We start from the raw sequence: 26971 nt of genomic DNA, 5'->3' as shown, positions 1-26971 counted from the left end.
TTTTTTAATTCTTTCCTGTGCAGGAGGAGGATGAGAGAGAGAGAGAAAGAGAGAGAGCGAGACAGAGGAGAGGGACAAACAGCAGGAAAGATGGGTAGTGAGATACAGTATTGGCAATAGATTAGCATAGAGAGGGAGAGAGACAGAGAGAACATTGAGATCTGGGCAGTTGCTTCGTCAATAAGGCTGGCAGGGCCCCAGAGCTCCAGTGGCTTTCATTCCCAGATGGGAAAAGAGCTCTGAACGTGCTCCAGCTCTCTGCCTTCCTCTCTGTTTTAAATCTCCTTTTTCTCTCCGTCTCCTAGCCACGTCTTATTGGACCCCACTAGACATGAACCGCTACTCGTCTCATCTTTCACTGATCAGCTTAGAGACTCTCCGAGAACAATCGCTGCATTGTGGCTTAAAAGTGAGCTCGTTGTTTGTCCCCTCAGCTCCACTCTGCCCCAACATGTTCGTCACCTTTCTCCTGACTCAGCCACTGCCTACCCGTGCAATGGGCTGCCCCTCTCCTCTCACGCACACATACTTGCCACCCCAATTACCGTACACAATCCTATAGCGTATGACGTCGTTTGGAGGCTCTGACTGGGGGGCCCCGCTTGCAGTCAGAGTGACCCGATGTGTTTTCGCTGAGCGGCTGGTGGTAGATGTTTATGTTGGAGCTCATCTGGTCATAGAAAACCTGCATGATGTTTATATTTTCCTTTCTAATGGGCTCCTTAGGTTCACACTGTGTCACCACACATTTTCACTTTTTCTCAGGGACCCCCATGCCGCAGTCCCAAGATTTCCCCTTTTATTTCCACTTACAAGGAACAAAGGCTCTTTCTGTAAGTCCTGGAAAAACCGCAGACTCAAACTAGAGACCTCGGTTAATCCTCTTCAGTCAACATATTCTCAAAGTATTACATACTTGAATGAAAAGAATGAAAAAGAGTAAGACCTGTTTTTTTTGAGCAAATCCTGATTCAAATGTAATGTATTATCCTTTTACACAACCAAGACAATTTCCAACAGACAGTTCCATTACTGTGTAAATTACACTTTAGCTTCAATACATACCAAAACATTACAGTCATTTTCCTAATCAAAGGTGAGATGTGAGAGAAGACGATGGGTTTGGTGATGTTGAAATGAAAACTCTGAGTCCCCAAGCAAACTACGTGATAAAGCTATTTTTCTGCAAACCCTGCCTGACTCTAGGATGATGATTATGATGCACAAATGATATGAGCATCAGAGGAAAAAGAAGGTTACAGAAAACCCCCAGAGGGACGTGTGTAGCTGCACATCATGATGATGATCCGTGCAGCCTATTGGTCGTATGCGCTGCTCTGCTGTGGATAGAGGACCAGTCCCTGGGCGTCAGTGAGACAGGAGAAGGCATTTGGAGGAATCTTCTCCACTTCCAGCAAATTATTTTCCAAGTGAACCGAGGCCAAGGTGGAGCCAGAGTTACGAGGGTGGCACACTCCCCACTGCTTCACCAGCCTGAAACCACAACATACACGACACTTAAATTTAGATGCGCTGCAAACTGAATCCTGTACTTCAGTGACTCCCGACCAGGAGCACGTGTACCACAGGAGCTACTGCTGTTGCCACGGGGTACACGGAAAAAATGTAGCTCAACTAATTAAAAAAAAATAGAAATTACAATTAGATTTTATTTTAATTCACATATTCAATCAGCTGTAGGACCTAAGAATTATATGTTGTGATTGAGAATGAATGAAGTGTAGTTAGCAAGCAAGCAGAGATGTGTGAACAGTCAGCTAAATGATAGATAGTTGAAAATGAACAAAATGTTTTAATAAGTATCATAAAAATGTGGCTTAAAACTGGATAAACATATATATATATATATATATATATATATATGTATAACTTGTCATTTTCAAACATTTTAATGTGAGAAAGTTACATATTATACCTTTAAATAAGTAGCTTAAAGTTTAATAAATGGTGGACAAAATAAGCTGAAAGTAATGGATAAAACATCCAACTGCCTCAAACCCACCTAAACTCTAACAGTTTAATCGTATGGAAAAGATTATTCTAACAATGTCATTTTATATGTAATTAGTAGCATTGAACAACATCCAGTTTAAAATCAGTTTAAATTAAAACATATGGAAGATCATGGGTGGTGTTGATGAAGGAGTAACTGAGTTGATCTGACAGGGCTGAGGGGGACAAGAGACCAAAAAGAGTCTGAATCCTGCACCTTCAGACCACAACTGCCATTTTTTCTGCTTCCCCCAAATGCACAAAGAAGAAGATCAAGTTGTATAAGTTCAGCACATATGTTTCTTTGAAATGGTGCTCTCCATTACTCGTCTATCAAAGCATCTTTCAGCAGAATTATGGATTTCAATAAATATGTAAAGGGAATTCCTGGGTATCCTGCAAGTTCACATTTTAAAATGACTTCTGGTTCTTTGTCTTTCAAACAGGAACAAGACAAAACATTCCATGTTCATTTCAGCCGAGCATTGGTTCTTGCATCACTACAGGAAATTTCATTTGCCAAGTGAGGAAATCAACCTGCTAACAATTCTCTACAGTCGTGCAGCCTAGCCACTGACTTTTGCCAAGTACAGTACACTCATCAAGTTTGGCTACTGACGACGATAACAAACATGAGGTCATGTAAATCATAATTTTTGCTTTGGTCTCCAGTGTTACTGTGTTCAATCAAAGGAGAAACTGTGTCTGTTCACAGAATATTAAAAAAATTGCTGTGACAACAACAGTCGCCGTCTTAATCCCAATGCTGAACCGGACTGTTGTTCAAATGTCGGTTTGAATAAACTTGTTCGAATGAATGGCTAAATATGCCACAATATCCTTCTTTACTGCTTTCCTTAGAGGGAATTTCAACAGGGAGCTGCACTAGCACTGACTATCCTTGCATGATGAACACACTGACTTCATGGTTAGTGTGGCTCTACCTGATCTTGTTGTTGTCCAATCTCAGCACCTGCAGGTTCTTAAACTGTCGAACGCGGCGAGGAACCTCCCACAGATGATTGTTGTCCAATAGGAGCTCTACCAGTGAGCGGTATGTTCCAACGAACGAGACCGGCCCAATACCCTCATTGCTCAATTCATTGTGGGACAGATGGAGGGAATGTAGGCCGGGCCGCAGGTGACGGAACGTGGAGGAGGGGATGTGACTGATTTTGTTGTGCTGGAGAGTCAGTTTACGCAGAGGACGAGGCAGATTCATTGGGACAGAGGTGAACTGGTTGTAGGACAGGTCCAAGGTTTCCAGGGACCTGAGGAGAAGAGAGACACAGAAGAATCATGACTCTCAGTCAGATATGTATAAGAAGACATTGTTCGCTCTGCCAGCAGCTGCCAGTCTGATTCCAAGGCTTTTCACTGCAGAACCTCATACTTTATAGTTGCTGGACTCCCGCATAGCGCTGTTATGGAGGCAAGAGCGCGGAGTGGGAGTCTAAGCTGCGAGGAAGACATGGGAAGCAGCAGGGGAGAAAATAATGGGGCCTGAGGGGCGCACTGTAGGAGAGCATGGCAATTTGAGGGGGAATTTGTGGCTAAGTGGCTGATAAGGGGCATGCAAATGTTTGGTTTGCGGCACAAAGAACGAACAGCCATAGACAAGAAGGACCAGATCTCAGGGGTCTGAAGCGAAGATGCAGCACAAGGGTTCAGTGTTTTAGTTCGAAGATCCCACACAGCTGTTGTGAGTTTACAGCGCAGCTCACAGCAGGAGAGGAACCTCATTTCCTGTTCTTCCGCCACTCACAGACCACACCAAAGAGCCAATGGGCTCAGAACATTCTCAGGTGGCCAGCCAATGACCACACATTCATGTTCAATGAAGACCAATGAGAGACCAAAGACAGTGGAGGATTATGGATGTGGGAGACACTTGGATTGACATCTGACTGACTGATGTTCAGCGCCTCAGCATGTCTGCTACTAGTCAGAGTGACTTACAGTAAACCCTCTGCGGTAACTCCCAGGTTACATCCATCACTGCTGTTTCTGTGGGGGGTCACAACCTCCATGAGATAGATAATGTGAGACAATAACAAGGGCTTAACATGTTGGTATACTGAGCTCATTCTGATCATTTCTCAGAGTCACAGGAAAGGTTATGGTCAGCATTAGTCCTTCCTCTCTCTGTTTGGTCAAACAAGGTCCACTGAAACCCGAGGTTAGCTACATGCCTCTCTGCTCAGCATAATATAACACCACATCAATACAACCATAAATGTTTCACTGAAAACAAAGTTAAGACACAGGGGAATGAGTTTTAACCCAAAACACAAACACATGAGCCAACACTCACTGAACAAGCAGCGGGCCTTTCGTTTTACCTATTAGGATTGTAGCAATCATGGACTGCTGTGAAAAATGTGTTTCTGCTTGAAAATTTAAACCCTAAAATATTATCTCAGTACCAGTTTAGACCAGTTGTGTGCTGTTGATTTGTATTCTAAATCTTTGCCAGGAAGCTCAGCGGCAGTCCGCTGCTGCTTAGAGCTCCACATGGTATTAATGAGAAGAGGGACACACAGTCCTCTCCTCTCAGAGTCCTCCACCCTCTACACTCCCACCCACTGGCACCTACACAGATGCGCACAAACACACACACATACCCCAACACACGCGCACGCCCATGTTCCTGCGACAGGATGCGAAGAAGAAACACTAACACACAAACACGGATGAACAAACACGCGTGTAGACAGAAAGACGCACAGAGAACATGTATGTACAAACAGAAATATATGCATTTTAGAATGCAAAATTCACAAATAGACACTCAGCATACTATATATTCAGAAGTTTTCTTTCCAAAGATTAATTTATTGCTTAATTTCCAAAAAAAAAAAAAAAATTATGGAGACGAAAAACAGCTATTACACAAACCCAATGGTTTTTGTGTGCATGACTGTGTGTGTGTGTGTGCGTGTGTGTGTGTGTGTATGTGTGTGTGTGTCCATGTTTTTATGCAAAGCATGGTGAGCAGTAATCAAGCTGATCTGGTCTGCTTATCTTCAGGATATTGGGTTCCAATGGAAACCAGCACACAGAGGGGTTTGTCTCATGCTCCTGAACACATTTGCACAAATACGATACAGCTCCGTCTGTGCCGAGCCCACCGTGCCAGCACTACACACTGCATGGCTTACACACTTTGGAAACCTCACCAGGATAAGTTATGTAGCCAGGCAAGAGCGGCTGCACCAGTGAGGATACACAGACCAACACTTGACATAAAAAAAACAAAAAAAACGGTATGATGGACAGATGATGGCAGAGTGTGGCTTATCTTGTCATTTTTTGGCGCAGGCTTCTGTGTGCACTGAATTTATTAATGTAGGCTGATATCTGGAAGTATTTTAGGCCATTTCTCACATCTGTTAAATAGAGTCTGAAGCACATTTGGATTCATTTAAACTGAATAAGACTTGAATAATTTACTGAGGCAGCACTGTATACTGTTCATCCACTGTGAGTATATGCATGCCTGCGTAGTTAACCTACAAACTGTTGTGTCAGATTGAAAAGGCTTCCACTCCCAATATAATGTGTTTGTAGCCAAACAGGAAACCTTTAAAAGTAAACCAAAGATCACTTAAATCAAAGTCAGAGGTTTTCACTTGACATGAGGGTGATGCTTTGGCATAACTGGTGGTTTTTTGTGTGTGTGTGGTGGTGTGTGCATGTGAGCTTGTTTTCTCATTTATGTAAGCTTATTATGAAACCAATTTGCGCCGGTCCAAAGGTAAAAAAAAAACAAAAAAAAAAACCTCCATTTGCAAGACCTATCAGGCTCAGACACGTCAGAACATAAGACGACACGCACAATTTTAATGTAATGATCACTGAACCTGCGCCTCCATGCAGTCAGCCTCAGCCTGCAGCGATGGTAAATCTAAATGGAGATCCTCTCCACCGACAGCCTCTCTGTCAAAATGACTCATCTAATGAAAACCAAGTGGGAAAAAAGTTATATAATTTGATCAGCACAAAATTGTTTTCTGTTTAAACATGAAATCAAACAAACTGACACACCATTACTCTGTCACGTCTTAATTAATACTACCAGCAAAGTTTTACTGGATATTTTATAAGTTAATGACACGTTTACAAGGCTGTTACGTTAAGCTGCACAACAGTCGAGAAAATCCAGATTGGAATCACTTTCCCAATAAAAACACTTGACGGCATGAATTAAATAATGTAATTTAAAACATATTACCCATAAAATATAATTATTCTGGACTTTTGGAATGATCGATGTTTATGTAGCTTTAATCATTGAGAGTAATTTAAAGCATGTTCCGTGCTGTCATAGAACATGTGTTTGAAGTCAGCGTTTAAGTTTTGAGCGACTACGAGAAGAGTGAATATGGAAGCATTTAAGACTCAGTTGAGATGACAGGTTCCTAAAGAGCCAGGAGAAGATGGTGATAAGGCATGCGTGCGTGCGTACATGTGCGTGTGTGTGTGTGTGTGTGCATGCGCACATCTTTGTGTTCAACAATGAAAGCTGATAGCCGTGCCCCTAAGGAGAGGCAACTTGGCTCCTAGAGCTACAGCATTAATTGTATACTACTACAGATTCGGGTTATGTAACGCACGTGTACCTGAACACACGCGGGTAAACCGAGGTGAAAGAAGTATTCAGATGCTTTACTTGAGTAAAAGTAGCAAAAACACAGCATAAGCAGGATTCATGCATGCAACATTTTAAGTAAAAGTAAAAGAATATTATCAGAGTAAAAAGTACAATAAATCCCTCTGAAAAATATGGAGTACTATATAATGGTAATACTACAGTAAAGTACAGTACAAGAACCCAAGTATGGTATTTTCTCAAGTACAGCACTTGAAAAAAATATGCCCAGTTATTTTCCGCCACTGGCTGTAAAGCATGTGTGTGTGTTTTGTATGTTTGAATGATGTCCACACATTGACAGCAACTGTAAACACAACCAGAGGAACACAAAGTAAAGACAGAGCTGGGACAAGTTTAAAAAATAAAACCATGGGATCTGGGAAACAGAGACTAAAGCTAAAATATTAGGTTATAATACACGAACTGATCAGAGTTTACATGCACAGTATTAACAAGGTACATAATGAGGTGAGATGCTGGCAGACAGCCTGGTCTGTAAGAGACAGAGCCCAGGTCCAAGCTGCACTCCCCAGCCTCTTGTAACCTCCTGTATCCTCCACTCAGGCCTCCAATCCCTAAAGCCCAGCACGAGGCAACAATAACACTGACTTCATGACATGGAACAGAGGCGTTCCACTAACCACAACCAGCACACTGCGCTTTATTTTGTCATTAAGCAATTTACTTTTCATTCTGTTGCTCCCTTTTTCTGTCTAATTTTCCACACACCTCTGCTACACGATGAAGACATTTCTCCACAAGCCGTTCAACATGGATTTAATCATTATCCGCAGAATAAGATATAATCCAACTAGAAGGAGGTAATATGTCACTCGAGTCTCGCTATTGATCTTTGCCCTTTAAGGTATGTTCTCCTGCAGTGTGAGTTGGATTTGTTCACACTCTGCTGTCTATTCAGTGGCGAAGGACGCTTTTAAAGGAAGCTAATAAGCCTGGAGTGCCAATGGGAACGCTGCTGCTCTCCCCACTAATGAGGTCAAATGTCAGGCGTCAAATATACTTGAGTCAGAAGTCAAATGAAAGCTTGGAGTGAAGCCAGGTAAAATGGTCTCCACTGAAAAGTCACCTTTCTATCCCCTTTAGGACAAGGTTTTTTTTTTTCCATCTGATATTACAAGATTTTTTTTCAGTCAAATTTCCCCTGAATATATTTTCTCAACTTAGATTTCTATAGTACTTTCTCTTGTACATAACCATTCAGTCATATCAGTGCAATCCAAAGTCTCTCCAGTTGCACTTTCCCGTTCTTTTATTCTCTCTTTTGCATTTTCTTTTCCGCAGTTTTTCCCGGAGCTCCTGCTGTGGTTCGCAAGGATCCCAGGGAGCAAAGAAAAATCCACTGGAATTCACTATATTTAAACAACACATACGCACACACACACACACACCCACACACCCACACACACACACACACACACACACACACACACACACACACACACACACACCATCTAGCCATAAACAGACACACACGTACAGGCACACCATTCCCCTCAAGCTCTCCTTCACACGTCTGCTCATCTAAATACACAAGGTCAGCTGTCATAACTTCTGTGATATGTGTGCATGCATGTGTGAGAGAGAGAGAGAGAGAAAGAGAGTGAGAGAGAGAGAAAGAAGAGGAGGAAAATAAAAGAAGAATGTCTGCCTGTCTGTGCATCAGTCAGAACGTCAGCCAAAGATATTCATATTGATGCCAGACATGCTAAAGGAGCTAAAAGTACTGACCCGGATTTGGTGTGAGACTGTTGACGTGCATCGTGATTGTGTGTGAATCATTGCGTCAGATGCATATATTGATATTAATAACACAAATAGTAAGTTATCTGATCAGCTTTTGATGGGAATCTGCTATTTCAAGTGCCACAATCATCAACTGATAATCACTTAAACATCAAAAATCATAACAAAGGTGTTCAGACTCCCAAATAACACCAGTCTACCCTCTTGTGGCTGATACAGGGACTGCAGAACATTATCAATCTTTTTAGAATAGTTCAGGATGGATGGACTGACATACTTGAGACCGGTCCAGGCTCGTTCACCGATGCCTTGCTCATGCAGCAGGTTGTGACTCAGGTTCATCAGCCTCAAATGAACGCAGCCCCTCAGTGCCTTTTCTGGTACCTCCTCAATCTGATTTTCATTCATTTCCAGCTCCTGTGCAAAAACAAAAAAGAAAAAAAGAGAGACAGATTTGGGATTTTGTGCATCAAGGTGTCATAGCTCTCGTCCTCGTATCAGTATCTGGCTCTATGAATTGACCCTGAGTACAATTATAGAGAGTCCCGGCAGGCTATAGTTGATCCTAACATTTTAAGCGGGAGGATTATCCCTAAAGGATTTGAGTGAAAGTTATATCAGTGCACCTGAAGAGAGGGAGGAAGGCCCTGAGGGAGGGAACGGAAGCGGTTTTTGTCCAGCTGGAGGTTCACAAGCTTCTCTAGAGGTTTGAAGGCTAATGATGACACACTGCCCTCATGAAGAGTATTCTCCTTCAGCTGCAGTTTCAACAGGTTCATCAGCCCTAGAGGGGGATAATAAATATCACCATCAGTATTTAAGACGTTTTTTTCTTCTTTTTTCCTCTGTGATGTACACAGACACAACTCCTACCTTTGAAACAGTGGGGGGTGAGTGCACTAAGCTTATTGTTGTTGATCTTGAGCTCCTCGAGAGATGGCGGCAGTGCTGGGATCCGGGTGAGCTGGTTGCCATCTAGGTTCAGTTTCCTCAGAAAGGTCAAGTTCTGCATGACACGCAGCAAAAAAAAAAAAAAAAAAGAGGATGCTCAGGCCAGAGAGATAAAACAGACAAAAAGGCTACTTCTCTGAAAATCCATAATTTTCCCTCCCAATTTACCCAGCAGAACACAATCACAGAGTTCACAGAAATACACCAAATGAGAGAATGTCAAATCTGTGCATCTCTTCCATGTCATCTATCATGTTGTATTTTTAGTAAAGCCACTCTGTGTGGCTCCCCAGTGAAAGCTGCTGTGGTCGGTGTGTGTCAAGTAAAAGCAGTGGACTGCATCTTTTGCAGTATCCCTCTAGCCAGGCCATCAGTCCTCTGTCATTACTGGGATGCGAGCACAAATTGAAGAAAAAGAAAAAAAAAAATTCTCTAAATATAATTTCCTTTTATTCTCCACATCATTGGCTGCAGCTGTTTTCCAACAGGTTTATCCCAGCCAATACTGTGAGAGTATGTCAGTGCTGGTGCGTAATGATTGGTCAGAGTGTGGTGGGCTGCCTCAGTGTGGTCGGGATCTGTGTTTGGCCTGTGGTCATTTAGAGGTTAGACCAGGGGTTATTCTTAGAAAGGATTAGTTAATGCAATTTTCAGTGCTCTTTTATTGCTGTAATGATACAGGATGCAGCCTGCTTTTTATTTTAATTAGATGCAAAGTAACTCATAAAACTGTCTTGTAACTCACAGATTCACCCATTCACAAGTAGCAGGCTGCAGATTCTCCGTGAGAAGGACTTTTTTTTTTACGTCAGTATCAGATCGGTTGGAGACATGTTAACCTATAGCACCTTCAGAAAAGGGAAATAATAGCAGCAGCACCACATGTGTTGAGGTTTTACACTTGCTGTGACACTAATTGAACATTATTGTGGCACTCGAACTTCCAGTGGATCTTCGACACACAAATCTAATGCTTAAAATAGAAACACAATTGAGCTTATGGCTCTAAATCATCCTGTTTTAGCTTTAAGGTTAGCTTTACCTCTTTCTCTCTGTCCTTAAAGCTTGAATAAATAAAGTTTTTATTTATGACATCAGACAGGTGAGCCTGTGTTAACTCATTTCAATAACAGTTACAGTTCAAATATGTTGCACTGAGTAAATGTAAACAGAAACATTGTGTTTGTTGTTTATTTTCCTTTGGGCTCTCACTCCTATTTATTTATTTTTTGGACAAATAAAGTTTGGCTGGGATCCCCCGCTTCACACAACTACAATGACACTCAGTATTAATCAGAAAATAGTTGACATAAAATAAAAGAAAACACATATGCACGAAGAACAGTAAATAATATTAAAAAAACTACAGTTGTAACACACTGACTGCAGGTAGAGCAGGTCGGACTTGAACTTCAGGAGCGACTCTGCTGACACTGCAGCAGCTCTGCAGTTAGATGATTTTGGATGGGCCTGGTTTAGGGTGCATTGCGTCAATGACACCATGTGCCCTTGTGACCAGGCAATACTATAGACTCTATAGTATAGAGTTTTAAAGCAAGAACAGGCATCCCTCAAGAGCTGTGGTCATTTCTAGGCAATTGTATCTATTGTTAACTGTCTTTGTTTGACTACTTGTAGCTTGTTGTGCTGCTGTTGTCTCTTTTTAGACTGTTCTTGTGTGTATTTTTAGCTAATTGTAGCGTGTTATCAATTGCGTCGTCTGTTTAGTGCTGCTTTTGCTATTGACTGTTTTAATTCCATTACACATGTAAAAGCCCAACTAGGGACAAGAGACGACAATTAGCAAATAGCTATAAACTCTTTGTGCAACTCATTAGTTTCATACCCTGGTTTGAAACTATGTTAAATTGCATCGTCCCCATCAAATAAATAAATAAACTAAAATATAATGCAACATAACACAACTTTATAGGTGTGGTGTATTTGCAGGTGAGTATTAAAGCGAGCAGTGATACTCACAGACAGGGGGTTTTGGCTGAACGACTCATCGTCCAGTTCGTTTTTGCTCAGGTCCAGCTCGTCAAGGTTCTGTATGCCAGAGAAAGCTTGTGGCTCAAGGCTTCTGATGTTGTTCTCTGTAAAAGATAAATCACATGGTATCATATATGGTATGATATCATAGATGTAAAGTCTTTTGACAGGAGCGTGATAAGGGACTTCACTTGACTCAGAGGTCATGTCATGTTCACATATCTTGTGCTGGAACTTTTGTTTTGACACTCATGTAATTAATATTATATAATCAGTGAGGGAACTTTACTGGAAGCAAAATAAACCTGCTGTTTTCAGTTAATAATTCACTAATATTAATAATATTCCCAGTTAAATAAAGTGATCATAACAGCTAATATGAAATAAGCCTAGATGTAAAAATGTTTTTTTTAAAAAAACAAAACAAAAAAAACATGGACATATACACACCTGCCACGTCCAGCTTCGTGGCCTCCAGGTTGTGAATGATTGGCAGGTGAGTCATGCCGACGCCCCTGCAGCTGATTTCTCTGTCAGCTGTCTGACACTGGTCCAGAGGAGACGCTGTAAAGCTGCTCTGTGTTACAGTTTGATTGGTGGGAGCCTCAGTTGTCTCTTCTTCTTCTTCTTCTTCTTCTTCTTCCTCTTGTTGTTGTTCTTCTTCCTCCTCCTCCTCTTCTTCCTCTTCCTGAAACATAAAATTGTAAAATAAAAAATATGTATATATATATAAATGTATTTAAAAAATATTTCATTAACTCGACTGGATGAAATGGACAAAAACAACAACAAAAAAAACCTCTTCCTCCTCCTCTTCTTCATCGTCATCATCATCATCGTCATCATCATCATCATCATCATCGTCATCATCATCCTCTTCTTCTTCCTCTTCCTCCTCCTCTTGTGCTTTCCCTTCATCCATCAGCCTCCTCTTCTCAGCATGAAGTTCCCTGAGCACGGCCATGAGAGCGCTGGATCCCCCCTCTCCTCTCCCGCGCCTGCTCCAGCCCATCAGGGGTTGCCCCAACCCTGCCTACAGCAAGCAAGAGGCCGCTAACATTACAAACCAGAGTGAAAAGATGATTTTCTGTATTCACACAGTGGATTTCTGTGTTCGTCTAGCCATACAATTCTATACGCGTTGGCCTCCACTGTAGCTGCACGTTTCCTCCTCCCCCCGGCACCTCTCCTTCTCCTCCCAGCCTCCACCTTTCTGACCTCAGCTCTTTGGTGCTCCATCTCCTCCTCTGCCTCCATTTGGAGACGCTCATCCTCACTCTCTTCTTCCAAATCCAATTAACAAAGCAGAAAAGAAAGAAGAAAAAAGCAATTACAGACATAACCTAATCAAAAGGTTTGTGTTTTTTTTCCAATCTGGTGTATGAGCTGAATAACTTTTTCATTTATTAAAACATTTTTTTTTTTTTATCCAAGAGCATCCAAGAGAATAGCTTACCAGCAGGAAGGGTTGGACTTGAAGCTTGTGTATCTGATGTTGTATCAGTTCCTGGTGGAAGAATTACAGCTGTTTCTAAACCAGGTGCCTCAGAAGTAGTTTCAAAGTGTACATCCACGTCATGCCAAGCGTTTAGGCATAGTCCTATTAAAATTGTGCCACTCAGACAAATGAACATGATCCACGTCCTTGATGTCTGCATTGCTGGATGTAAACTCAGTTTAAGATATCAGTTGAAAAAAAATGCATCCAAAACCTTTAGATCTTCAGGGAAGAAGCAAATCCACAGAAAGCACAGACGATTATGACAAACCAAAGAAACTGTGAGTAGCAGTTAACGTGACAGTTTACGCGAGGATGGATACACAAGGATAAATCTCCAGAAAACCCTAGAATTTCAGATTCTGAATACTGGGAGGAAAAACCGTGGAAAAGTTTCTCTGTTGTGACTCAGCCTGAAGCAGTACTAAAATGTATTGCACATGCCCCCTTCTCAGAGTGAAAGCAGAAATGAAGAAAGGGCGAGAGGATGGGAAGAAATATCTATGAGGCAGAGGGGTAAAAAAAAAAAAAAAAAAAAAGAAACTCAACATTGTAAATAAGGGACCTTGTTCATCGTAGCATGAAATACACAGACCCGCCCTGCTCCTCCTTGTCTCCTCTCCCTTTCATAACTGTCTGCTAGCACTAGGTGGAAACGACAGAGGTTTGTGGAGGAGGTAAGAGACAGGCAGGGAGCAAAATATAGAAACTGGTACACAATGAGTTTCATACACCTGTGATAGATTCTAGCTGGACATTGTCGAGTGGTTTGACCCATGAATTTGTGATCCGCTGTCAGTTTTGTGTTTTTTTTTTCTCATGGCTGAATCGGAGGCATGGTGATCTTGGACCTTCTCCAACAAGAGACGGGGGTTGGTAGACAGTTCAGGTCGGAGTCAACCTTGTTTGGCTAAGCTCCACTAGCATGTATGTATGAAACAAACACAACCTCTGAGAAGTGAACAATGAGGACGTCTCGACATTCTGTACATACATATATACTGTACATGTACTGTGGAGTGTGTGTGCATCCTCACACTCAGAGCCACGCCAAGCAGGTGCCACTGGCAGAGTGTTGAGCCAAACTGGGATTTTCACTGTGGGCTGCAACCTGCTGACAGCTCCTCTTTATTTACTCAGCAACCACACACACACGCACGCACACACAGGCGCACACACAGGCACACACACACACACACACACACACACACACACACACACACACACACACACACACACACACACACACACACACACACACACACACACACACACACACACACACACACACACACACACACACGCACACGCACACACAGTAAATCTGTTGACATGTATATGGACGTTGTTATGTCCCAGACAACCGCTTCTGAGAGTGGCGAGATTAATTTACAGTATCAGCTGTTTGAAAAGCAGATGAGATTTATGCCTCAGTTCTTCATCACATGTAGTTTTGTTTTTTCTGCAGCTGGAGATCAGCTGATGAGACAGAGACGAGAGCAGAACCCAGACATATTCCAAATGGCACACAGGACAACTTGACACTAAACACTGAGGTCCTAATGTGATCTTCCAAGGTAAATAGTGATGTCGTCCAAAGACTATTCATTTCAAACTTGACAGGAACATGCAGTAATCCACTGACCACATTCAAAGCCCTTCTCAACCTCAGTCTGACCACACCCTGGATTAACAATTTCCACTGTAGAGACTGTTAGTCCAGTCTGAGATATTCGATATAAATACTTTAACTTCCCTGGTGACACTGGTTTAAGACACGATGCACATATTTCTTAACCAGCCCTCCTGTGAACTATTGTACCATTTCTGCCATAACGACAACTTTACTAGCTTGTTTTCTCACTCAGAAATAAACGTGGCTCAGACAGCCGGACCGCTGCCAGCTCTATAACATCTATGACACTTATTTGTAAAAAAAGCCACATGTAGCAAACATCCAGTAAAACTAAATCAAGACTAAATGTCTGCAACCATGCTCGCAGCTCTGTGAGATGTACTTGAGCACAGTGGTGCTTTGAGTTAAACACCAACATCAGTGTGCAGTACATTTACCACATTCACCATTTTCATTTAGCTTGTTCTCTCTCTCTCTCTCTCACACACACACACACACACACACACACACACACACACACACAGATGAATAACTTTATTCCACAAGCTCAGTCCCCAACGTGGCAGAGCAGAGCTGGGGCTTCTGGGAAACGTGTCTGGAATTCATGATCTTGTAGTCCTGCTGTGTCCCGTTGAGAACAAGTGGCAGAAAGACACATTTTAAAATTCATCAGAATGACAGCAGATTCCTCTCTTCCATTCATGCTATGGTTGTTTAACCAGAAACAGACTCATTCAAACTGATGAACATACAAGTCGTGGTTCCCCAACACCCCCTCTAAACAAAAAGACGCGGACCCCACCTCCCTGACAAAAACACACACCTGGTCTTGATGGCAGAATGTCTCTGAGCTGTTGAAGTGGCTCACAGTTCAGTCTGCTGGAAGTATTTGGTCTTAAACAAACTGGACATAGTGAAATTTTGACCTAGATTGGGGGGGGGGGGGGGGGGGGGCAACTCCATGGCTCAAATGATTGAGTAGAAGAATTTAAGTCTGAACATTAGTGGTACTCCAACTCACAATACCATCTATAGAGCCATGGCTGACAAAAAAAACAAACAGACAACAAATGGCATTAGGTTAATTATTTTTTTAATTCAGCACATCACGCAATAATAGCACAACAGGTGACAGGGAACGGCAACAACACTGTGTGATGCCCATGTGGTCAGGGATCATGAGAGGAATGATCACATGGTTCATTATTAAACTGGTCCGACTTCACACTCCCGGGGTCTTTGAAGAACAGTTCTCTACTGCAGCTGAAGCATTAAAGACTGTGACTGAATACAAACTACAAACGTTAATCTCTACATTAGATTTATGACAAACCGTAACAGTGCTTCTTGGAAAAGGACAGCCAGGTGAGAGGACACGAGGAATGGTTGTCAGGAATGTGGGAAAGAAATGATGTTTGGAATGCGATAGAAGTTGCGGCCTGAACGTGGACAGGCTGATGGTATGACTGGGGTTTTAAATCCAATTGTCAACGCAGCACTTACAAGACACCATTTGAAAATAAGATACAGGATTCAAGAAAGGAATGTCGCCGGGAGAACAGAAACCATCTGTGAAGAGGGTACTAGAAGGTGCATACAGGTAGGAATATCATTACCACTAAAGGCTCTGACCACAATACACTCCTATCCCCACCTCTCTCCAGCTGTGATAGTGATAAGGTTAGCAAACTGCACTCGAGTCAAAGCCGCAAGATGGCTCTTGAGCACAGAGGAGTTAAACAGGTCTTCACGTGATCATGTCAGGGAGCTATTAAGTTAGGCAGAAAGTTGAATGAGACTCAACAGAGCAACAAGTGGGAGAAAAGGTGCAGTCCTTAGTTCGCAAAGGTCTGGCGCACGGCGTTAGCGATGTGCTTGGCGCTGATGCCGAAGATATCCAGCAGCTCTTGGGGCTTTCCGCTGCGGGGAACACCAGATACTGCCAGCCGGTTCACAATGATGCCGGGCTCGGTGCCCACTGCCGACAGCACAGCTTCACCAAGACCACCTGGACAGAGGAGACAGACCACCAGAGAGGTCAACAACGCATCACTTAAGCGTTTTAAATCATGGCCCCTGGTGTCGAATCAAAGCCTGCAAATTCTGAAACATCTATGGCACATGGTATAAAGAACCCTGCAAAAGGTCACTCAAGCATGAAAACAGAAAACAACCCACCCTCCTTGTAGTGGTCCTCCACAGTGATGATCTGTCCCCCTGTGGCTCTCGCACTGGCCAGAATGGTAGAGGCATCCAGGGGCTTGATGGTGAACGGGTCAATCACTCTGATGTTCTTTCCTAGAGGAATTCACGAGCAAATTGTTACTTCAGAGTTTATTATTAGGCCATGCCAGCAGACCAAGCAGCTGATGACTTCATCCAGTGAACTGAACCACCACTGAAATTGTGGATGGTGGTTTTGAGACGTGGGCCTCAGAACAATTCCTACATCATCCACTAGAGGGCAATGTGAGTTTACCTTCACTGGCCAGCATATCGGCAGCAGCAAGGGCCTCATGCAGAGTAACACCAGCTCCAATCACAGTGACCTTGTCGTTGTCAGACTGGCGGACCACCTGGTGAAATACAGAAATATTTCCACATCACTTCTTCTGCTGCTGTCCCTTCCTCATTTGTGTTATTGCCAATTTGTGCACAAGGATTCATGTATGTAAAATCGTGGTCTGTCATTACCTTGGCTACACCCACTTCAAACTTCTCATCTGGTGAGTAGATGACAGCAGTCTCTGGTCTACTGGTGCGGATGAAACAGATACCCTGAGAGAACAGAGTGATGTGTTACAACATAAGAATGTTGTGAATACAACCTACTGAACAAGCTTTGCCATTGGCTGGCCTACCAACCTTTGTGTTGGCTGCTAGCTCGATAGCCCTCTCTGTGGACACTGCGTCACTGGGATAGAACACAGTACATGTTGGGATGGCGCGGAACATGGCTAAGTCCTCTAGGGCCATCTGGGAAGGTCCATCTTCACCTGAGGGGAAAATAACATCCGTCAGGGATAGTGCATACGCAACTTTTTTTCAACAGAAAACAAGTGACGCTTCAGTAGAAAGCTTACCGATAGAGATTCCGCAGTGGGATCCTACCAGGTTGACATTTGTCTGGGAGATGGCTCCCATACGGATCTGGTCATAGGCTCTCGACAGGAAGGCAGCAAACGTGCTGGCAAATGCAACTGTGCGGTCACGGGTGGCACAGCCGATGGCCACTCCAACCTGCCGCAGCAAAGACATTAGTAAAATGGGTTAGTCTTAATGATAGATTAAGCAAGGGTCTTAAGTGTTGAAGCTTGTGTAAACTGGTCACAGCAGCACCTCTCACTGTAGTGGGTGGGTTGGGATTATCAGGCTAAAGAATGAATAGTAACAGATTAGACCCATTTGGAACAGACTATGGTGTTGAAGAGTGTAGACTGAGCCAGATTTAGCTGTCTTTCATAACCGTCATGAGGCTTGACAAGGCAGAGTTGATTGGTTGACTTCTCTACAAACCGACTGTTTCTGAAAATTGTGTAGATTTGGACGGATTCTATGATACACCATGTCCTTATACCTTTTCCAAATTCTCAGAATCTTCTTAGTTTGATGTTCGCTATACTTAAAATTAGCAAATGCATATGATTAACTTCATCAAGAGTATCTAAGTCACCCCAGAAGACTGAAATATTGTGTACCATATTCTGTTCAGCGATGAAACACTCAATGTAGCGGTCGGGGAAGGCCTTCTTGAAGGTCTCTGAGAAGGTGGAGTTTTTGGTGTCTCCATCAAGAGCCACCACTCTCTTGCTTGCCTGTCCCAGCTTGGCCAGAGCTACACCATATGCTTTCCTTGTTGCCATCTGACAGGACAAAAAAAAGCAAATGGTTATAAGCAATGACAGATTAACAAGATTATTAATACAACAAAACAACTAACAAGATTATTAATACAACAATATTATACATGTAGGTTAAAAAAGGTTATCTCAGGTGCTGGTATCACTGTTAGGTAAGGCCTCCACCCACTAAGCCAATAAGACTTCTCTGCAAAAACACTGCTATCAGTGACCTTTACCCGGCTGACCATCATTGATCGATGAGGTTTTGTACCCATCATTACAAATGCTTGAAGTATCCCTTAGCCCCCATTAAGAAACAAGTAAAAGTACCTTGTCTCCCTTTTTATAGGCTGGGGGTGAGGGCAGGGAGATGGGGCTAAGGTCAGCAGGTGCAGTGTCATCATTGGGCAGTTCAGGGCACAGGGTCTTGTTGGGGACCTGGATCTGAGCCTGCAGGTCATTCAGGAGGTCCTTCACACGGTCTTTAGGGATGGGCTTTCCATGCCAGTTATCAAGATCCTCAATATCTACAGCCAAGAGACAAACAAGATAATTAAATACAGAGAATTCAAGAAGAGTTAAGTAAATAATATTCACCTGAAAACCTCACTTACTTTTGAGTCCTTTGCCCTTGAATGTCTTGGCAACAATGACAGTGGGTTTGCCCTTGACCTGCTGAGCCTGCCAGAAAGCTTTGCACAGCTCCTCCACATCATGTCCATCCACAACATATGTGTTCCACCTACAAAAACATGGCTCGATTTTAACAGCACGCCACGCATTACAACAAATATTAACCCAAAATGCAGGGACGTATTAACTTCTGAGCAAACATGTCAAGCATCAAAACTTATTAACCGAGCAAAGGCAAGCAGAGACCGAAAGGAAAGGTCAAAATTCAAAGTGGAGGGTACAGGATGTCCTGCAAGCATGTGAAAAAGGGATGTGCAAGACGTGGCCAAGAGAAATTCAATCTAAAACTGTGTGAAATTGCAAAGTGATATAAACAACATTAAAACTCATGCCAAAACTTTTTGGAATTGGTGTGTGGTGAGGTCCTGATTATCCAAATGCTAATGCAACAAAGTCATCCATAATCTTAATAGTGTATTTAGAGACGTTTCAAAAGTTAAGTGTCAACACGTAAAATTGTTTCCTTGGAGATTCGACAAAAGTGGAAAGTTGCAGTTGGTACTCACCCAAAGGCCTCACAGCGTTTGCGGTATGTCTCCATGTCGTGCTTCAAGGGTGCTGCCTCACTCTGACCGAGCCGATTGACATCAAGGATAACCACCAAGTTGTCCAGCTGGTAGTAGGAGGCAAAGGCCATGGCCTCCCACACCGAGCCCTCTGAACACTCTCCATCACCCAGCATGCAGTATACACGGTAACTACAACACAGTGTATAAAAAAAGGGAGGGGGGAAAACAATGAACCACAATTTTGACGTATATGACTATATGAGTGATAGTTTTCCTTTTAAATAAATTAATAACTGACAGAATTAACAGCAGGGTATCAATCAGTTCCAATTAGATAGATAGAAGCATGTCATAGTGACTCATAGAGGCTAGTATCTTGAGGGCAGTGTAGACACCTCTTGGCCCTGGCTCCACATTCCTGCCACAGAGTGATTTAACGCAATTACAACTACACTACAACAGATTTATCCAGTTAACAGATTATGGTGCATCCGATACAACTGTAGCAAAGCAGTTCCCCGCTTACGACTTAAGGCATCACACTCTTGTTAAACAATGCTCTTGTTGAAACAATGCTGAGTCAACAACAAGATGGTATTGAACATTTCACCCCAACAGAAAGTGTTGTTTGAGTATAGAGAACTCCTGCCCTTAAGCTACTTAGAACTTCATGCACTATGAAAAGGGATGCCTGTCCGACAAATGCTGAAGACTGAAAACTGAGCAACGAGGATTCAGATCATCATATGAGTTCAAATTACTATAGGATTAATGCAAGTCTTTCAACCTCTTCATGACTCCATAGTTTCCACTATAAAACTCACCTGGATTTATCAAAGTTTTTGCCAGTGTAGGCCATCCCACAGGCAGCACCAAGACCCTGGCCAAGAGATCCGGTTGCCACATCAACAAAAGCCAGTTTCTGGTGAACAGGAAAGAGGAGGAAAAAAAACAAAACAAACAACAATAAACTTTATACTCGATATAGTGTTATGGGTACATCATATTCTTTGTTCTCCAAGGAAACATGAACACCGAAAACAAATTCAGGACTCTTGACTTACTGGTGTTGGGTGCCCCTCCAGGTCACAGTCAATCTTGCGCAGGTTGAGCAGATCAGACTCCTTCACAAAACCTGCCTCTGCCCAGGCAGCATACAGGACAGGTGCAGCATGACCCTAGAGAGGAAAGAGGGGGGGGGGGGGGGGGAAGTCTTTCAAAAAGACACTCATGTTTTCAAGTCTCATGTGCATGGAGCAACTTAAGAATATCAGTCATAAACAAAAGACATTTATGCCAACCTTTGAGAGCACAAAGCGGTCGTTGCACTGGTTGCGAGGATCATCGGCTTTATAGCGCATGGTGTGGAAGAAGAGCACAGACATGAGCTCTGCTGCACTGCAGCATGATGTGGGGTGACTGAGGAGAGACAGAAAGATAGTCCATTAAAAAGGAAGATTACAGTAAAAATTCCACCATGTAAAAAGAAAACAAAATTCACACTCCATGCATGCACATGCATGTTCTAGTACATTCAGGAATCCTTACAAGTGGGTTTAGCCCATGAAAAATCACCTGTTACAAATCATTAAAAAGCACTTGGTTTTAGTTAGTCAATGAGATACTTCTGTACAACACAAAAAACAAAAACCAAACAACCCGTTCCAGTCATTCCAGTAGAACTTAATGCAAACTTCAACACTAGCTTTGACTTCTGAGGAGATCTTCTCATCTTTAGGGATTAGGAATACCACTTATGTCAATTGATGGTTAATTTGTAACATGATCACTTCAGTTATGTTACCACACTATTTAAAAAAATAAAATAAAAAAAAATAAAAAAAGATAAGCAAACTTGTGAAACTGTTAGTTGCTACACAGCAGTGGTCCAACTACTGTAATCGACATGTTTAGAAATACCACATTACTCAACAGCATCTCAGCTTCCTTACAAATGGCATCATTTAAAACATGCTGGGAACACACAGGGTTATCTTATGCAAAACATACATCATGGTCACTGTTAAATATTACAATTAAAAATAATAAACCCAGTGCTCTGTTTACCCCTTGTCCTTTTGTTGAGAGACAACCTGCTGAGAAATAAACTTAAGTAAATTCATATAAGCCATAACAAAAGTCATCAGGTCATCTAAGTAATGTTCAATATCAGTCATATAATGAGGAACGACATGTTTTGTGTGTAATGTGTCAAAACAGCAGTATCAAACCATGTGTGGCTAGGCCTCACAATCCAGACGTTTAGGATACAGCTAATCTACTTCCTCAAGTGACATAAGGAAGTGACAAAAACAGGTTTATCAACAAACATTTTGATTCTGTACGTTGCAGTTGTATCCTAAGGTGATTACACAATGCTGGATTTCTTGAAGGGTGTAACTATAATTACCCATTAACTGTAACCATGTAGACAATACTTCTTACAGTACTTCTCAATATGGAAGTTCTGAAGGCTGTGAAACAAGATGCAGTATACAATATAAAAGAAATAACAAAAACAGGACATGAACTGTGTTTTCTGTTACAATCTACATAGCAAGAAAAATAATTCGTCCAAATTCTTCTCCCTCATAAATTTAACATATAACCCTGATTGTACATGTGACAGCATTCAAAATCTATCATTTCAATTACAGGCATTTCTGGTATTTGCTGAGTAAATTGTGGTTTTTAGGTTTGGACGAGCAGACCTACTAATAATCTTAACAGAATACAAGGAAGGGGAAGAGATATATATCACAGAAGCAGTATAGCGTCACTCTGAACAAGGAAGGAAATCCCATTATTCCCGCGTCAACCTGTTATGTCATTTATCATAGTGAAGAGGAAAACGTCAGGTTGCAACTAGGCTTCTGGGAACTTTGACTCTCAGGATGAGGCAACAGCACAGGTGTACTTGACTAGCGATTTTTATTGCCGTTATTATACCCGACATAGGTTTCCTTTAGGCAATTCAGTGGGTGTGCATTTGTATACTTCTTTCCGGCGTTTTCGGTCGCAGTTGTTACTTTAAACTGTGGCGTCAAACAGACCACGAGATTCATCCATTCGCATCATCATGTGATTTTCTGTTAGCTAGTAAAAAGCAGGTCGGTGCTAATATCTTTATAATCAGGTTAACTTTACACGTAACTGTTAATATATAGTAGGAATTGTTCAGCTGGACTGCACTGACTGTAGACCATCCAGCTAACGATACAGGCGCTGCCATTAGTTTTCATTTGTCAGCGTCTGAAAAGAAAGACACCCACAGACTGTTAGCATATGCTAATCTTAGCTTGGACTGTAGACTCAGACAAATTTAACTCACAAATGAACTTGAAACGTTAATAGAACAGTTTGTATCATTACTGGCTAGCTGTCTGCTGTGGCCAGGCTTTTCCACCGCGTGAAGACAAGTCTGCAGCACGTGCAGCCAGGCCGCACAGGTGAAGCGTGCGCCTGCTAGTGTCCGTACAACATACACACTTTTTCGTTTGTAGCTTTGTAATTTTTTATAATTGCAGCTAACTTGAGTAACTTTGAGTAACGTACCCAGAGTTAGAGGCGCATGTAGCGTTGATGGAGTGGATCCTGAGCTTATTGGCGACATCTTTCAGCCCCTGCAGAGTTTTCTCGTCGGGTTTGTGGTAACTAGACATGGTTTCTGGATTCTTTCTTCAAAGTCGTGTCCACTTGAAGTTAGTTTCGGTTATTTGAGTCACACAGCTGCTTCCCAGTGTCAGAGGTTAGACGCTGCGCCACGCCGTTGCTAGCTGCCCGGTGCAAGTACAGCCGAGGAGGAGGAGGAACGACAGTAAAAGGGGGACTTATGTCTTCTGTAACAGCCACTCCCACCTAATCCAATCATTGGAGGAACGGTAGTGGTGCAAGTTGCTCCTTTCACAAAGCCCTTTAAGTTCATGAAATATAGAGATCTCTGTTTATTTTCTTATCATTTTCTTTATTTTTAAATGAGCAAATCACCAAAATATTCACAAGAGCGTGGACCGAACATGCGGGTATAAATCATGAGTATCTTTAAAGGTAGTCAATGTGTGGAGATCTGTAGATAATTATATAGCTTTGGTGTGAAATTATCAGGACATACGACCGCAATTTCACCCACCATTCTGAAATATTAATGAAATGCAAAGCAAATTTTTCAGTGAAGTGGGCATTTAACTTCCTGGTTGTGACAGCAGTATGATGATGTGGTGTGGAAATGTCACCGGCAACTTCAGATACAGCTGTATTATCTGATACAATATGAACACTCTCTACTTATACTGATCGTATACCTCAGCATACATGTTTACTGTCCATACATATCATCATGTCACTGTCCCTTTAAAGCTGCAACTGGACTGCTGCCAATAGGGAAATGGAGTCAGATTTTGCCCTCTCATCCTTACTCAGGGAAACAGAAGAGTTTGGAGAGGCAACTGATACCAACTTATTTCTTATTTCTTAGCCACTGTCACCTTGCTTTGTAACTTCAGTTGATTACCTGCATTTGTACATGTCAATGGATGCATCAGAAATAACCATTTTCTAAATTTTATTGTTTAAAAAGTAAATTGGCTGTAGTAGTTGCTTGTGTAATGACACAAGCTTAATGTACAAATTTATAGATTATGCATCATACAAGATATTTAATCAAGATACACAATACTTATCTCACAGAAAATGCAATCACAGTCACCCAGCCAAATTCTTTTCAAGAAAGTCAAGGAAGTCAAACACTTCCTCATTTTTGCCCCCATTACAAATCTTATGGGTCAGGTATTTCCTCTTCTCTAAGTTCCTGAAATGATATACATAGCATTAGAAAATCCAGCAAAGGAGCAGTTTTTGTTTGACCATGCCACAGAAAGAAATACGATGTTTACCTTGATTCTCTCCCAGGCCTCAGACCTCTCCTCAGGGGAGACAGGATCTTTGTCAATTCGCTCCAATTGTGGCACGAAAGTCAGTACACTCAGCCGGTGGTCTGTCGTTTCCACCAGTGGGTTCTCAGAAACGACAAAAGCACGCAGAGTTTTTGACAAAAGTCCAAGGTGCTGCAGGGCATTCTCATCTAAGATTGCATTGCCTCTAAGGGAGGGAGAGAGACATAATTGGGACATATAATGTGTGATATAAAATTTTATTTGGTGTTTTACTGAATCAATGATGGGAGCATCAGGACACACTGATCTGATCAGTCCTGCTGTGATACAACAGTGTACCTGACATTGAGGTATTGGAGACACTTCATGCTGGGGCTGAGACCTTCCAGAGAATCTAGCCTGTTGTCTCGAAGATGAAGGGTGGTGAGCCGCTCTAACTTCTCCAAACCCTCCAAACGCTTGATCATGTTTTGGGCCTGAACAGAGAGCAAAAACAGTTAGACTGTTCTCTGGTTATATATATATAAGACTATTACATGGGTACTAGTGCTATTAACCTGATCAAAGTAGTTTTATTACCAGATATAATCGTCGCAGGTTGGGAAGATTGATGCCATCAGTGGTATCCAAGTGGTTTCCTCTCAGCTCTAGAGTTACCAGGTTGGCAAAACAGCTACTTTGAAGACCTTTCACTGTCTTAATACTGTTACCTGTCAAAGAGGGTCCAAAATATAATGTCAAGGCCTTTTCAAAAATGTACGCTAGGCGTCAGATATTTGATTAAAATCTTGACGACAGAAAAAGAATTTGTTATACCTAAGAATAAATGACAACATATGGGATAATGAAGCGCCCTCTGATCAAACAATCAAAGCCTCTCTTGTTATCACTTCCGTAATTTCAAATGATAGTGAAAGTTAATTATTCCTCATTTGACGGACGTCTCCTCAGGATCAGTCACTTATATGGTATCATAGATAACACTACTTATACTGACATAAAAACCAACAGACCAACCTGTAAGATTGAGGCTCTCTAAAGCAGGTCCAACTAGGCCATCTAGTTCTGTCAGCTGGTTCACTGCCATACTCAGCCATTGCAGGTAGGTTAACTGAGCGAAAGGTTGCCCTTTGAAGCATGCCACAGCATTATTGTCAACCTGCAGTAAAAGGTGTGCATTCAAGATTTACCATCAGTTAGATTGAATGACTGTGACAGCCCCAGATGTGTCCTTTTCAAAAAATGATAAAGAAGACAGCTCCTTGCCTTCAGCCAAAGAAGTTGAATCAGAGATGCCAGAGGAGAGAGATCAATAAGACGGTTGTTGGATATGTCCAGAAAACGAAGGTGAATATAACTGCTAATTGCAGCTATGTCATTCAGTCCTCTGAGAAGTGCAGCGATGACAAATGGAAAATTTGTATGATATAAGAGGAGATTCATGAGGATAACCTGAATTTAAAGTTACAGGGTAAAGGTAGCCAATTTTGCTTTGCATGTATCTTTACCCCCTTACTTGTCTTTTAAGTCCAGTTTGACAAATGCATGCCCTAGTCCATTTCCTGTTCGGCACAGTAATGAGAGCCCCTGACTTATGGTTTCTTGGGTCAAATGGCAAAGCTGGACCTGTGGAGCACAGAAGGAGAAAAGTAATCGTTTGTGGTGGTGCTAACACACTGGAGAAAAGGCCTGGAATTTAGTCGATTAATTTTACTCTTCCCGATTCAACATCCTGTGGTAGAGAATTGTTGTAAAATGGAGTATGATTTTAACAGAAACTGCACTAAACTGATTTGAGTCCAACTTTCAGGTAGCGTTATTTAGTCTGCAAACATGGGGCAAATACTGTGATGCGGTGTGTGCATTTCATCAAGTTATAAGTTATCGCAGTCGCATCAACCTTAGTCACAACTGTACCTTCTCGTCCTCTTCGACTCCGTCTTGATGCATTTCTTCCTGCCAGTCTACATCCGACATGACTGCATCTTCATCCACATCAGACATCCTCGTCAATTTTAGTTTGTTTAAAAAAAAAACTGGGTCACCGTAGAACACCAGCTGATAATTGACTGACCGTTAGCTAACTATAAATGCACGTGCTGTTAGCTGCCAAAGTAGCAAGCTAACTTCTAACACTTCAGCTTTGTAGCTTTACTTTGCAACACAACCATTAACATGAAATCAAAACGTAAAAACCGACAGCAATTGATTTTAACAAGAAGCTAGTGTTAACCCTTTTAAAAACCCCTTTAACTGGCAGTTAACTGCAGGTTATGTCTGACGATCCCGGCGAGCAAACTAAGAACCGTGTTTGCTGTTGTTGCCATAGAAACTCAAGGCACGTGAATTTATGCATTTGCAGGGGCAAGCAAACGTTAAGGTTTATGTGCTTTGCAACAGCTATACAATTACTGCAGGTCAAGATGTTGCATTAGAGACTTCATAAAAAGAGTTACATTATATTCCTCTTTTTTTAAACCACCGACTTGCAAAAACACAGCTTTGGAAATTTCATGTTTAAATGTCG

The 26971-nt window shown here is 42.1% G+C and overlaps 3 protein-coding genes across 3 annotated transcripts; all 3 read right to left on the bottom strand.

Annotated features, from left to right (window-relative positions):
- Positions 1-776: 776 nt before the first annotated feature.
- si:dkey-32e6.6 (extracellular matrix protein 2) lies at positions 777-12765 on the bottom strand. Its single transcript, XM_056385161.1, has 9 exons — positions 12503-12765; positions 12174-12407; positions 11751-12062; positions 11363-11608; positions 9305-9437; positions 9058-9215; positions 8709-8848; positions 2958-3284; positions 777-1494 (listed from the first exon to the last, which is right to left on the bottom strand). Exons 1-9 carry the CDS (start codon positions 12629-12631, stop codon positions 1317-1319), a joined length of 1857 nt encoding a protein of 618 aa, XP_056241136.1. The 5' UTR covers positions 12632-12765; the 3' UTR covers positions 777-1316.
- Positions 12766-15584: 2819 nt separating this feature from the next.
- tktb (transketolase b) lies at positions 15585-23366 on the bottom strand. The gene is made up of 14 exons (XM_056384311.1): positions 23108-23366; positions 20854-20971; positions 20617-20730; positions 20377-20474; positions 19550-19741; positions 18965-19092; positions 18681-18877; positions 18207-18371; positions 17592-17748; positions 17374-17504; positions 17203-17286; positions 16988-17084; positions 16687-16806; positions 15585-16516 (listed from the first exon to the last, which is right to left on the bottom strand). Exons 1-14 carry the CDS (start codon positions 23212-23214, stop codon positions 16344-16346), a joined length of 1881 nt encoding a protein of 626 aa, XP_056240286.1. The 5' UTR covers positions 23215-23366; the 3' UTR covers positions 15585-16343.
- A 122-nt stretch (positions 23367-23488) lies between these two features.
- On the bottom strand, positions 23489-26883 carry lrrc23 (leucine rich repeat containing 23). Its single transcript, XM_056384312.1, has 8 exons — positions 26362-26883; positions 25961-26070; positions 25711-25831; positions 25462-25603; positions 25024-25154; positions 24784-24920; positions 24445-24649; positions 23489-24359 (listed from the first exon to the last, which is right to left on the bottom strand). Exons 1-8 carry the CDS (start codon positions 26446-26448, stop codon positions 24327-24329), a joined length of 966 nt encoding a protein of 321 aa, XP_056240287.1. The 5' UTR covers positions 26449-26883; the 3' UTR covers positions 23489-24326.
- Positions 26884-26971: the final 88 nt, after the last annotated feature.

This window comes from Seriola aureovittata, chromosome 9 (assembly GCF_021018895.1).
Source record: "Seriola aureovittata isolate HTS-2021-v1 ecotype China chromosome 9, ASM2101889v1, whole genome shotgun sequence".
Taxonomy (NCBI): Eukaryota; Metazoa; Chordata; class Actinopteri; order Carangiformes; family Carangidae; genus Seriola; species Seriola aureovittata.
Note: the sequence above shows the minus strand (reverse complement) of the source record. Positions and strands in the feature narration are given on the sequence as shown.

Excerpts from the sequence above, each read along its gene's own strand:
- si:dkey-32e6.6 (XM_056385161.1), bottom strand. The coding sequence starts at position 12,631 with ATGGAGGCAGAGGAGGAGATGGAGCACCAAAGAGCTGAGGTCAGAAAG. Across the intron at positions 11,609-11,750 it reads CATCTAGGCTTATTTCATAT|TTCCAGCACAAGATATGTGA; the intron begins TAGCTGTTATGA and ends TCAAAACAAAAG. Across the intron at positions 1,495-2,957 it reads TTGGACAACAACAAGATCAG|GCTGGTGAAGCAGTGGGGAG; the intron begins GTAGAGCCACAC and ends TTGTGGTTTCAG.
- tktb (XM_056384311.1), bottom strand. The coding sequence starts at position 23,214 with ATGTCTAGTTACCACAAACCCGACGAGAAAACTCTGCAGGGGCTGAAA. Across the intron at positions 20,731-20,853 it reads ACCGCTTTGTGCTCTCAAAG|GGTCATGCTGCACCTGTCCT; the intron begins GTTGGCATAAAT and ends TTTCCTCTCTAG. Across the intron at positions 19,742-20,376 it reads AAAAACTTTGATAAATCCAG|TTACCGTGTATACTGCATGC; the intron begins GTGAGTTTTATA and ends ACTGTGTTGTAG.
- lrrc23 (XM_056384312.1), bottom strand. The coding sequence starts at position 26,448 with ATGTCTGATGTGGATGAAGATGCAGTCATGTCGGATGTAGACTGGCAG. Across the intron at positions 25,604-25,710 it reads TTCAACTTCTTTGGCTGAAG|GTTGACAATAATGCTGTGGC; the intron begins GCAAGGAGCTGT and ends CTTTTACTGCAG. Across the intron at positions 25,155-25,461 it reads AGAGAGCCTCAATCTTACAG|GTAACAGTATTAAGACAGTG; the intron begins GTTGGTCTGTTG and ends CCTCTTTGACAG.